The sequence below is a fragment of the Microchirus variegatus genome (assembly GCF_963457635.1).
Source record: "Microchirus variegatus genome assembly, chromosome: 9".
NCBI lineage: Eukaryota > Metazoa > Chordata > Actinopteri > Pleuronectiformes > Soleidae > Microchirus > Microchirus variegatus.
This window is the reverse complement of record NC_139810.1, coordinates 18805474-18818201: the sequence shown is the minus strand read 5'-3', so window position 1 is coordinate 18818201 and position 12728 is coordinate 18805474. Positions and strand designations below refer to the sequence as shown.

The 12728-nt window shown below is 40.9% G+C and overlaps 1 protein-coding gene across 2 annotated transcripts; it reads left to right on the top strand.

The window, feature by feature from the left end:
- Positions 1 to 872: 872 nt before the first annotated feature.
- On the top strand, positions 873 to 9679 carry LOC310932374 (5-aminolevulinate synthase, erythroid-specific, mitochondrial-like). 2 transcript variants are annotated; one of them, XM_083895682.1, is made up of 10 exons: positions 873 to 944; positions 3020 to 3339; positions 3475 to 3570; positions 3695 to 3917; positions 4092 to 4276; positions 4424 to 4603; positions 5710 to 5874; positions 7005 to 7273; positions 8083 to 8245; positions 8927 to 9679. In XM_083895682.1, the coding sequence occupies exons 2-10, from the start codon at positions 3030 to 3032 to the stop codon at positions 9088 to 9090; spliced, it is 1755 nt and encodes a 584-aa protein (XP_083751808.1). In that variant the 5' UTR covers positions 873 to 944; positions 3020 to 3029; the 3' UTR covers positions 9091 to 9679. The 2 variants fall into 2 exon arrangements, with proteins under 2 accessions (XP_083751808.1, XP_083751809.1); XM_083895683.1 differs by lacking the exon at positions 873 to 944 and having other exon boundaries at positions 2186 to 3339.
- Positions 9680 to 12728: the final 3049 nt, after the last annotated feature.

Sequence of the window (12728 nt, the reverse complement as noted above, 5' to 3'; positions counted from 1 at the left end):
ACACACGCGCACACACACTCCCAGGTAAATTACATGCTTGAGCGAGTGTGGATTATATCAGAGAAAAAATAATCTAAAAACACAGGAGTCAAAACAAACCTTTTTGAGATATATCCGATATAACTGGCTGTGTATTTCCTGCCAATTCAATTCTCAGCTTGTTTTAACCAAATCATTTTTAAATTAACCTGATATGATCTTTGCGAATGATGCAGTGCGTGTGTGTTCAAAAGTTGTATTACTGGTGATATTGTTAAGGGTTAATTGTTGTATCATGATAATTAACAATACATATGCGTAACCATTGTATTTAAGATCTGAGGTGAGATCTGATGTAAAATACTACGTAAAAACACTCCTACAACCTATCATTTTGACTGTATAAGCATATATTTCCAGATTGTCTACTTTAAAGTATTCTGATTCAGATTCAGAATATTCCACACATAAACCGGGACAAATATATTTACATATTTGTCCCGGTTATTACAAATATGAACCCCCTGTGTTGCATGCAACATTTAAATTGTGAATAATTTACTGTTTTTAAGTGTTTGTTTAAGTTTTTCCTCATTGACTACAGCATTATGTTTACATACAGCTCTACACAACACACTTCTTTCACTGTGTTTATGTGAAGCTCTTTGTAGTTTTGTATAAATGAGTAGACACTGAAAGTAGTACTTTTTTTTTTTTTTTTTTTTTTTTTACAGAGGCACAACCTTGATGGAACCTTATCAGCGTCGTTGCACCTCCCATAGATACACACACGCACTCACAACTCCCTGCATGCCCCCTTCTCTGAAGCTGTGACACCTCCAAGGGGGTGGGATTAAAGCTGATTGCATAATACTCTTCAACGATAGCTGACCATTAACTGTCACCACCTCCTGACCATCTGTCTAGTTGCAGTTTTGAAGTTCGTCCTCAGTGCAGGTCAACAGGTGAGCTTCCCGACACACTCAACTGTTGTTGTTATTATTGTTTATATTGTAATTATTAATATCATAGCTATTTTTATTATTACTACAATTAATAAGGCAGTTATTGTTATTTACCAGTTAAACAACGGTGTAAAATAATAACAAAAAAAGTCCTAAAATACAGATAATAATAACATGTAATACAGTGCATAATATAAAGTAATGGAATAAAACATGTCTCTTCAAATTAGAAATATACAATAATACATAAAGATACTTTGTAAGAGGACATAATGAGAGCAAATATATAAACAAAAACCACATTTGAATAGAATGTCATCATAATGACTGTGTGTCCATGTGTATAGAATGTTTTATATACGCTATAATGTTAAATTTCAGTAATGGTTGAAGCAGAAATTGTTATGTGTATGCTCACTTTATGACTGTGTTTTATTATTTATTTATTTAGGGGACATATCTAGATTTTATTCAAATGTTCAGACTTCATCTATTTATTTATATGTATAAGTATATGTATAAGTATATGTATATGTATATGTATATGTATATGTATATTATGCATACAGTTCCAAAAAAAGACAGAACAAAGGATGAAATTAAGTTTTGACTTACTTGTGGTGAAGATAACATCTGACCACAAGAGAAATACACAGATTCTCAGAATTGCCTTATCTACTGGCCACAGGGCATTGTTTAAGGAAATGATCCAGCTGGTCTCTTTGTGTGTAAACTACAGTGTGAATTAAGAATTTTGCCATGAATCGGTGGATAATTATTTCAGCCAAAGTTCATTCTTTACCTCACAGCAAAGCGTTGTTGTTGATTTCACACAAATACATGTACAGTTGATTATTCCCTCTGCTGTGTTTTTAGAGGATCATTATTCGATAGCCACAATCGGCCTCATCTGATGACGTCAGTCACAGCAGCTCATGAGCGCCTGCAGGGGGAAGATAAGCGGCAGCAACCTTGCCGCACCCCGCTGGAGGCATCTGCTGCTCTCTGGAGTTAAACTGGACCACCATAAATATATCAATCTTCTTTGAACATTTTAATCATGTAAACTAAACCCTGGGTGCTGGGTTAGGATTCAATAGCAGTGCCCATCAGTGTGGGGACATTATACAAAATCAACTTTTTAATCATTTAAATCCTTATATTTGGGACTCTGGAGGTCCTATCAGACGGCAAAGTGCGAAAAAAGATGACTCATTCATGTTTTTGTGGTCCACCTCAGTCTAAGTACACTCCTAGAAATAAAAGTGCTAAGTAGAACCATATAAGGTTCTTCGGCTTGTCCTCATAGGAGAACCCTTTTTGGCTCCAGGTAGAACATTTTATAAAGGTTCCACCTGGAACCCTTTTGGAGGGTTCCACCAAGAACCCTTTTAAAACCCTTTATTCAGGAAAGGGGTTTTAAAGTGTTATCTGGATCAAAATGGTTCTTACTGGAAGGTAGATCCTCAGCCCTTGTAGAAGGACCATTTTGGAACCCTTATTTCTAAGAGTGTACAGGAGATAAAACACGCGATGTTGACTTGCGCACTCATTGGGACGTCACAATGTGCTAAATTCCTGGAATCGTTGTCTCGCGGAGCTCCGCTTTGTCCGTAAAACACGCAAGAGTGCTGGCGAGGGCAACAGTATCAGAAAGTCTGCGTAGTCTGTGAAAAGTTCTATTCTTGGCTCCGCAGTGCAGCACAGAGTCCTACACAAACTTCCGGCTTCAGAGGATTTATCTGTCCAGTGGATACATGTTATATATGACAGCAATGTGCCTGCTAGAGCCAGAAAATGATCACTTTTCCAAATGCTAACTGCTGTTAGCTCCCAGTATCCCAAGTGGCTCACCAGGGAACTAGGTTAACTTGGAGAAATAGGGTGTAATATGTCCCCTTTAAAATGTAACACTTTTTGCGATTTAAGTTCAGCATTTTATATAAAAGTAATCTGTAGAGTCCACAAAACAATAAATATAGACTATACACAGTTTCAAACATCCTTACTCCAAGTAAATAAATTGCAGGTGCTGGGTCAGAACAATGTGATTTACATGTGTTGTGTCCTTACAGCTGCAATACCATGGCTGCCTTCCTTCATCACTGCCCCTTTCTGAAGTCCGCCCCCAAGCCAGCTTTGAGGAGGACCGGAGCTGCCTTGCTGTCTATGGCTGATCAGTGCCCCATCATCGCCCGCCAGATCACAGTCAGCGGCCCGGCCTCTCTGAATACCAAGCTGAGGGCTGACCACCACCTGACAGTGGAGCAAAGGAGGATGTCTGCTCAAACGGCCACTCAGGTGGCAGTATCCGCATCCAAGAGCTGCCCCTTCGTCACCTCTCAGATTGGTTTGGTCCAAGCCAGTCCTGAAGTTCAGGAGGACGTCAAAGAAGGTAGGTGGAGTCAAACCACTGCAGTGATGCTGCATAGTCATACATGAGCTTTAACTTTTCAGGGCAAAACTGAAAATCCAGGACAAAACTGTAACAACAATGAGAAACTGACCGACTCGCACTCCTCTTTTACAGGTTTTATGACTTCTCTGTTCAAAGGTTTAAAAACGTCAAACCTCGTAACATCAATTCGAGACAAAACTGTCAGCCACCTCCTCAAAGATAACATGGGTATGTTCTTACAGAGAAAGCATTGTACTATAAAGAGTGCCTATATCTCCACTCTTTATAATACAATGACATGAAGCAGATGTTAATAATTTCATTTAAAAAGTCAAATCTATCACCCCCACAGTTGGACCCAGCTACGACTACGACCGCTTCTTCGTCGAGAAGATAGCCGAGAAAAAGCAGGACCACACGTACAGAGTTTTCAAGACGGTGAACAGGAGCGCTGAGGTCTTCCCCTTTGCAGACGATTACTCCATCTCTGGCCGAGAGGGAGCCAAGGTGTCAGTCTGGTGCAGCAACGACTATCTGGGCATGAGTCGTCACCCGAGGGTCATCGGTGCCATCAGGTAAAGATCACAGTGTTTTCAGGAAAGTCTGCATCGAGTCAGCCAAGATTCATTTGAACTGTACATTGTATTTCTAGAGAGATGTGGAGAGATGGTTCACTTTCATTGTGTTGTTGATGTGATCCTGTCTTTTTTCCCACTTCTTTTTTTCCATTTCATTCTGGACCTCCTCAGCGATGCTCTGGAAAGACATGGTGCAGGTGCAGGTGGGACCAGGAACATCTCAGGCACCAGTAACTATCATGTATCTCTGGAGAAGGAGCTCGCCCAGCTGCACCGGAAAGAAGGAGCTCTGGTTTTCTCCTCCTGCTTTGTGGCAAATGACTCCACCCTCTTCACTTTGGCTAAAATGCTGCCTGGTAATTATTGATTTGGATGATGGTTCTGTCACATATCCAGATCCTCTGTCATTTCTGCATCTCATTTATATATTGCACAAAGGGGGGGAGAGAAGACCTCAGGGTTGAGAGTGTTTTGAGGAAAGTCATCTCCACTGTGTTGTACAGGGTGTGAGATCTATTCAGATGCAGGGAATCACGCATCAATGATTCAGGGCATCAGGAACAGCGGAGCAAAACGCTTCATCTTCCGCCACAATGACAGCCGACACCTGGAGGAACTGCTGCAGCGCTCGGACCCCAAGACTCCCAAAATAGTGGCGTTTGAGACTGTGCACTCAATGGACGGTAAGACAGAGGAGTTTGACTTCATTTGCACATTTGTATGAATGTTGTTTTACGTACAGTTGTATTATTTATGAAGAGGGATATGATCGTTGACGTTTTTTTGAAGTATGGTCATTAAAAAATATATAGAACATAGACATTTTGATTTGCTTTATAGCCTATAGGTGGCTTCAGCTCTAAGACTTACAATTCACCCACATTAAGCATTTGATATTATTATTATTATTACACAATGTTAGTAAGAATAAATCAAAATGCAGTATTTGGCACACAACCCATATAAATCTCTTGAATCTCTGTTGTTTTATGACATTACAAGAAATGCACCAAACTTAATACCAATAAATCCACATGTACAGAATATAATAAGAAATGTGGTCAAACTGTATGATAGTATGATAAAGCTGCATTTGACCAATTATACACTTATCTAATAAAATATATATATTTTTTTTTTCTTAAGTCTTCAATCCTTGAATTAAACCCACAAATATTTTGCTTTGCTTCAACCTTCAAGTAATGGAGACTGTGCTGTTATTTATTTAAAGCCATTGTCTTTAGGAAGCCATTGGACTTTTCTTCTTCTATCTTGGTGTCTTTCCATGACATTTGTGGAATACCTTTTCTGGGTTTTGGTGATTTTTGTTGTTGTTTTGACATGTTTGGAATTTTCCAAGATTTTAAAAAAATGCTTATAAAATGAAAATGGGGTGTTGTAAACCTTGTGGCTGGCAGGGTATTTATAAAATCTACAATTATTCAGTTTGCAGTATCAGTAATTCATCACTGTCAAATAGCATCCCACCACACCCTACACCCACCCTGCTCTTTATCACACCAGTGACAGCTTCATAAAACACAAACGGAGTGATGGAGTGACTGGATGAGTGCATCCAGGAAAATAAAACCTCAAAAAGCAATTTCCTGAATAAATGTTCAATGTTATTCATTCTCTGGTCATGAGCGCAGTTCTATAAATACGTCTGCCTCATCCTGTGTGTTCTCCATTTTAAACGGTGACATTTGCAGCACTGATCCCCTGCTGTTCACCTACTATACTGCGCAGTTCTAATTATATACCATTTCATTGTCTGGGGCATTTGTAGGCGCCATATGTCCTCTGGAAGAACTGTGTGATGTCGCTCACCGTTATGGAGCGCTGACGTTTGTCGATGAAGTTCATGCCGTGGGCCTGTATGGACACCACGGAGCTGGAGTGGGAGAGAGGGACAATGTAATGCACAAGATTGATATTGTGTCTGGGACCTTGGGTGAGTATCCTTTATAATATGCATTCAAATTTGTAAGGACAGTCACTATTTTGGTTTTTTTTTGATTGGAGAAAGCACACTCCTACATGGACAACACAAAGAGGGGCAAGGCAAACGGTCAAAGGCGAAGGCTTCAACGGTCATAGATTAATTGGCTCTCCTCTTGGCCAAACTCCCATACACACACACACACACACACACACTGCCAGCACAGTAACAATAGCCATCAACAAACATGACACTTTTCTGTGACAGAGGACAGAATAAGAGTGAGCTCTCACCAAAGGAACCAGCGGATTTTATAAGCTGGGTGCCAGCTTTACTCCCTCTCTGGTCAAACTGATAAAACCATCGTCAAGGAGACAACTGTAAGGTCACTCCCTGTCAACCACACACACACACACACACACATGCACTGTTTGGACAGTAGATTAGTTTAAGAGACAAGTTGTATCCTCAACAACAACACTGGACGTCATATGGCACGGTTTCGCAAAATAGCAGCAGGCTTAAATGGAAATGAAATACTCTTGTATTTTTAACACACAAATTGACACAAGTTGTTATGATGCGATGGCATTCAGAACATATCAAATTAATCATATATCAAACAATCAAGCTTTTAATTGAAAACTATAGGGCCTTAAACAAAGTCAGAGTCTAATCCAGTGACCACTAGCCAAACAAAACTAATTTTAACGCATTAAATGATAATGAAGTTAATCTAGCACCTGACAGCCGTACAAAAACACTGCATAGCACGTATAGAATCAGACTGATATGACACAGTTACACATTATACAAAGACATCCCTGCAATTAAAAGGACTTAATAAGAATGCTACATGCATCATTTAGTAAAACCCATGCATATAAATGTATATTAACATCTAACAAATAATTTCATTAGTGTACATACATACAACAAAAATAATATTATTGTATGTGATATATGTATTGTTGGGTTGTTTAATCCACAACATTGTAGTATATTTTAGAAGTAAAATAATGTGAACTAGAGTAAATAAAATAGAGTGTACAACATGTTTAGTAATAGTGCTGTTACTAAATGTAAGTAACCTCCCATCACTGATCATGTCCCGTCTCCTCACCTCGACTGTTCTCTTCCAGGAAAGGCATTCGGCTGTGTGGGAGGCTACATTGCCAGCAGCGCCGCCCTGGTGGACACAGTGCGCTCCTTCGCAGCAGGCTTCATCTTCACCACTGCCCTGCCGCCCATGGTCTTGTCTGGAGCCCTGGAGTCCGTGCGGGTCCTGAAGAGCCCCGAGGGGCAGGGGCTCCGCAGAGCTCACCAGAGGAACGTCAAACACATGAGGCAGCTTCTCATGGACAAGGGCCTGCCTGTGGTCAACTGCCCCAGCCACATCATCCCCATACGGGTATGAAGATGCAGCACATTTATCTCTCTTTGATGTCGCAGTGTCTTTAAAGCTGTAGTGTGTACGTTTGGAACATAAACAGGTGAGTTCAAATCACCTGCACCACAATATTTTCTTTGTTTCTCAGTATAGCAGTGTTCAGATATTGCCTGGTGACATTTCCATGCTGCACACATTAAGTCATTCATTTTAGATCAAGACAGATAAAGACAAGAGTAACATTGTGCACGGAAAGACAGTTGACGTTTGACTTAAACAAAAACAAAGAAGCACCCACAAAAATGTTAAAGTCAACCAAACTGCAGTGAATCTCCAGTCTGATGGGATATGGGATAAATGCTTCTTGCCCCTTCTTGCCTCTGTGCTGTCGGTGTATACACACAAATGCTCCCTCAGTCAGGTCTGATAGTTTTCCTTCACAGAACCTGTTTTCAGATTCAGCATACAAAAAAGCTCATATTGTATCTGCTCATGAAGAACAAACCAAAAGTTATGCATCACAGTCTAAAGATCAGAACTAGAATGTCACAGAGAATCATCTTAAAACTTGAAGTAAACATAGCTAGAATCAATTTCAGAACATAGCATAGCTTAATAACATTATTCCCCGACTTCCATATTAAATAAAGGTTAAATAAATAGACTCTGGCAGTTCTAATAATATACAAAACGCTTCTAAAGCCACAAATGAAAATATAAAAATGTTATGATGGATCTTAAAATTCTATGACAGCCTTTCCCATGTGCATCACCGTGTAACTGGCTTGTGCCGAATCGTAATTGTCGCATTTCTTTGGTCCATTTTCTAGGTGGGCGATGCTGAGCTGAACACCAAGGTGTGTGACACGATGCTGGAGAGACACAACATCTACGTCCAGGCCATCAACTACCCCACAGTGTCTCGCGGTGAGGAACTGCTGCGCCTGGCTCCGTCTCCTCATCACAACCCCACCATGATGAAGTACTTTGTGGGTGAGTGAAGAGATCCTTAGGTCTGTCAGCTGCTACAGTGACAACAGACAGACAGACAGTAGTAACAATGAAGATAGAGGGTTCAGTGTGTAACATTTAGCCTGTGCCACTGACTGGTCAGAGAGTGTCGTGACTTGAAGAGTCATGAGCGCGACGTCCGTCACAGGAATCACAAAATCCTGAATCAACATTTAGCAAGGACATTTCTTAAATCTCTCTCTCTGGTGTACTTGTAGCGACAGCACTGCCGAAAGCTGGCAATCGTGAGCTGAATCACAACCTGTTCAGCCGCATTTTAGTTCAGTGTCAGACGGAGTCTGTGATCCGGTCATTTTTAATTAACTGATTCTAATGCTTCAGTACACCGAAAACAACAGCTTTGCTTGTCACTAGTTAGTGTGTGTCGTAGTTACCAGATGCACTTGGGAAAGTCCAAGTGAAACAGTTAGATTACACTAATTGTTGCACACTGAACCTTTAAGGTGGATAAGGTGAGGTGTTTTGTTTAGTGTCTCTACCAAATAGTCCAACACTCTTAAACTGACACATGGTTGTTGTTACACACTATAGTGTTTGTATGTGGTTGATAACAATGAGCAGAGCAGCAATATTTGACTGTGAAATACACATTGGCATTTATTGTCTCCCTCCTCGTGTTAATGTTTGTTTTGTCGTTCACAGATTCTCTGGTGGAGGTGTGGCAGGAGGCCGGGCTCAAGCTCAACATCCCGGCCACGGCTTCCTGCAACTTCTGCGAACGTCCGCTGCATTTCGACCTCATGAGTGAATGGGAAAAGTCTTACTTCGGTAACATGGAGCCACAATACATTACTGTGTCTGCGTAACAAAGTACAAATGAATCCCTCTTCACAGATGACACAGATAACATATGCATAAATCCAATGCTGTTGTTGACATCATTTTAAATTAGCAATCTTTATTCCAGGTGCTCCGATGCACTGACTTTACCTTTGTGTTTGTCTTTAATGTCCATGGTACGGACTTAATTGCAGAATTGATTGTTTTCCTGTATTTATGGATTCAAAATTGTGCTTGATATTATTTGAGAATTGTTGTGCCTCCTCTAGTTTGAAATAAAACCTGCACACCTGGCACTTTCTTAAATATTTGTTTAATCTAATTAAGGCTTGTTTCTCAGTTTTTATGTTGCATGATATTATTCTATTCTTACACCACTGCCACAAAGACTGATCTTATGCAGAGCAGTTGAGTCAGTGTGTGGGCTTCACCTCCTTTTTGAACTTTGCATTCTGCTGGTCCTGCACCTTCAGAAGAAAAGGTGACTTATGTATAATCACATCATTTCCTATTAACATATACTCATCATATTTTGTTTCCATTTCCAAAATGACTCACTTACTTATATTTCTGTCATCAAACATATGAACTCCCAAAGTTTACTTGCTAATGAAATAAGGGATGATTCAATAAAATTGTTGTGTTGCAAATATCTATGAGTCACAGTCTCCTCTCATATACTGTTGTTCTGTGATTATACTGAAAACTATAACACCGTGTGCTTAAAGAACAAGTGCGGTCCTTTAAAATTATGGAAGATTCCTCTAGTTGGTTAGCTGGTTTTTCCAGAATACCAAACCCTAATGTACAGGCACTAACATGGCTACATTCTGTAAAGCTCAGCTGAAGCTCCTTCTCACACTTTTTGCCACCGACTATCAACATTAGTTGACATTGCACGGGCTAGCCACTTCCCTTTTGACCTTTGCCCTCAGTCTGCGGAGCTCTGTGTTCTCACCATCAACAATGAGGCCGCATTCAATAAATGTCCAGGCTTTACTGAGCTGCTGCTCCCCGTAGTGCTGCAGCGCCCCCCGCAGGAAGCATTCACCCAGACGCTGCCTCCCCAATCCGGTCTCCACACAGTGGACGGCCTGTTCCCTGTGGAGCTGCAGGGCTTGTGTGAAATCCTCGAGAGCTGCTGCTTCTCTGGAACAGAGCACCAGGCTGCGGCCTCGCCGACACAGGTCCTCCGCGCAGACTTGGTGTTCATATGAGCAGCTGGAGTTGGATCCGCTGTGTTTCTGGATAATTGTGTCCAGGTCAGCGACAGCCCGCTCATGCAAGCCCAGCTGAGCCAGGCAGGCAGCCCTTTGGCGAAGATAGAGGAGCCTGTGATCGCCCGCTACTGTCACTGCTACAGTGAGGAGTGTGAGCGCCTGATCCCAATGACCACCTGAGGACATGGTGCTGGCCTCCAGGGCTGCTGCCTGTTACAATATCAGTGCTGATCAATGAGTCTGGCATTAATAAATACATAAATACTATTACAATACTTGAGCTGCAGTAGGAAAAGGAAAATACTGGCTTTGTCAAGCAAATTAAATTGTGGTACATTAAAAAACAACCTTTGCAGGGTTATTTTGGCTTCATTACATTTTAGTTTAAATGTAGAATACACACATCCCAGATTTAGATTTAGACTTGATTGAATTCTTGATTGGACTATTCCTATTGTACTTTATTTCTAGTACCTGAAATTAGATTGGGATCATTTAAAGTCAAGTTTGGTTGCACATCAATATGTTGTCCTATGTCCACACACCTGTGATTATTGTGTGTGTGATTTTAATTGTGTTGATTGATTTTGTCCACCTCATAAATTCCCATTAGAAAATAAATATAAACCTAAAGGCATGCTTCCTCTTACAGTGTTGGTTTACTTTTAATGTATTTCTTTATATAATTATATATCTATTCAATAATGAATTATCTTGCCGTCAATTTAAAACAAGAAAAGTGGGCACATTATATCCCCTGTATTTAATATCCTCCTGTTTTGTAGAATAAAATAATGCTGCTATTACCACAAAAAAAAAAAATCATGTTTCCTATGGCAAACACTCTGGAAACTAATAAACTAGGATTCCACCATTGAGATTTACCTGTGCTATATGTTTGCGCTGATTGATTGGGACCAGGATCAGTAAGAAGTCCAGACTGGATGGATCTCTCTCTGTCAGTTTGCTGAGCCTGCGTGCTGCGCTGCGGTAGTTCTGCTGCCAGGCCTCCACCACACCCAACCTGGCCTGAGCCACCGCATCTCTTGGCTCCTGGCCAAACACCTGGCACAGATGAGCGCCTGCGGCTTTCACTTCACCTGAAGCAGATGGACCACAACAGCGGGAGTAAGGGCTACTGTGAACAAGAAGTGCACGCTTCAGAAGCTGTCTTTATTCAAATGAAAACATCACACAACTTAAAGCATCATCTGCAACTACCATTTCCACTGATATCAAGTTCTCATCTCACCTTTGGCGAGGAGTATGTCCACATAGAGAAGATGCCATCTGGGGTCTCTGCAGTCGGTCCTCATCAGAGCTCCACCGATTATAAAAGCCTCTCTGAGCTGCTCTTCATGGCAGGGGATGGTGTGAGTGTCAAGGATGTCCAACAGACTGGTCCGACAGAACTGATGCAGCCAATCACAGACCAGCTTCCGTGCCTTGTCCTTGAGTGACAGGATGTCTTTGATGACAATGTCGGTGTTTATCCGTAGTGCTGTCAGGATATCGTGAGTGCATTCCTGTGGTAAAGAAAAAGGCATTTGAGGTATACTAAACATGCATATCCAGTGGCACCACAAACCTCAGCCAACATTTGAATTGAATAGCTATTCATACCCTGAAGCGTTAGTTAGTTCCTCTACCAACATAGTGTTTGGCTGACTGTGACTCCTGAGATAATTACCTTATACTGTTGAGACATCAGTGCATAACTTTTAAAAATAAACACATGTGCATTTGAATCAGACCAGGTGGGTAGAGTAACCAAAAAAATTACTCTTACTTAAAAATACTGTTACTTTTAAGTATCTCAGTCAGTTTAACCAAGCTAAGGCTGTAGTCCAACTAAGACAGGCAATCAGACAGTACATGGGAAGTATACATGGGAGGAGAAAATCAATTTATTGGCTGTGTACGTCTGACTCCACCTCTGTAGGTGGCGCTGTATCTCTCCACAAGCTACGGCATATTGAATCAGTTTCCTGTTGATCTTTGCGTAACAGAAAAACAAACATTGGTGAGAAGCGTGGTGAGATGGATCATGCTGTGGTTCTCAATGTATCTGTATGTAATTCAGAAGTGAGTCTTCATAGCTTTCACTCTCGTATAGACACCATTGTATTGTTTGTTCTTTCACGGCGACAGTACTGCAGTTTATCAGCTGTCTCCTTCTACTTCCGGGTCATAGACTGGGTAGGAAATTTTGACTATGTATTGCATTATCCAGGTATGTTAGTCCGACTAAAACTAGCTCAATTTTAGTCAGACTAATGTGGTTTACATGCCATTTAGAAAACTGAATTATTGCCTTCCAGGATACGTCCTTAGTCCGACTAAAACTTGCTCAATTTTAGTCAGACTAATGTGGTTTACATGACATTTAGAAAACTGAATTATTGCCTTAGTCCGACTAAAACTTGCTCAATTTTAGTCAGACT

Bases quoted from the DNA above. Each gene is read 5' to 3' on its own strand.
- LOC310932374 (XM_083895682.1), top strand. From the start codon at position 3,030: ATGGCTGCCTTCCTTCATCACTGCCCCTTTCTGAAGTCCGCCCCCAAG. The intron at 4,277-4,423 runs GTAATTATTGAT...TGTGTTGTACAG, and splicing joins TTTGGCTAAAATGCTGCCTG to GGTGTGAGATCTATTCAGAT. The intron at 7,274-8,082 runs GTATGAAGATGC...TCCATTTTCTAG, and splicing joins GCCACATCATCCCCATACGG to GTGGGCGATGCTGAGCTGAA.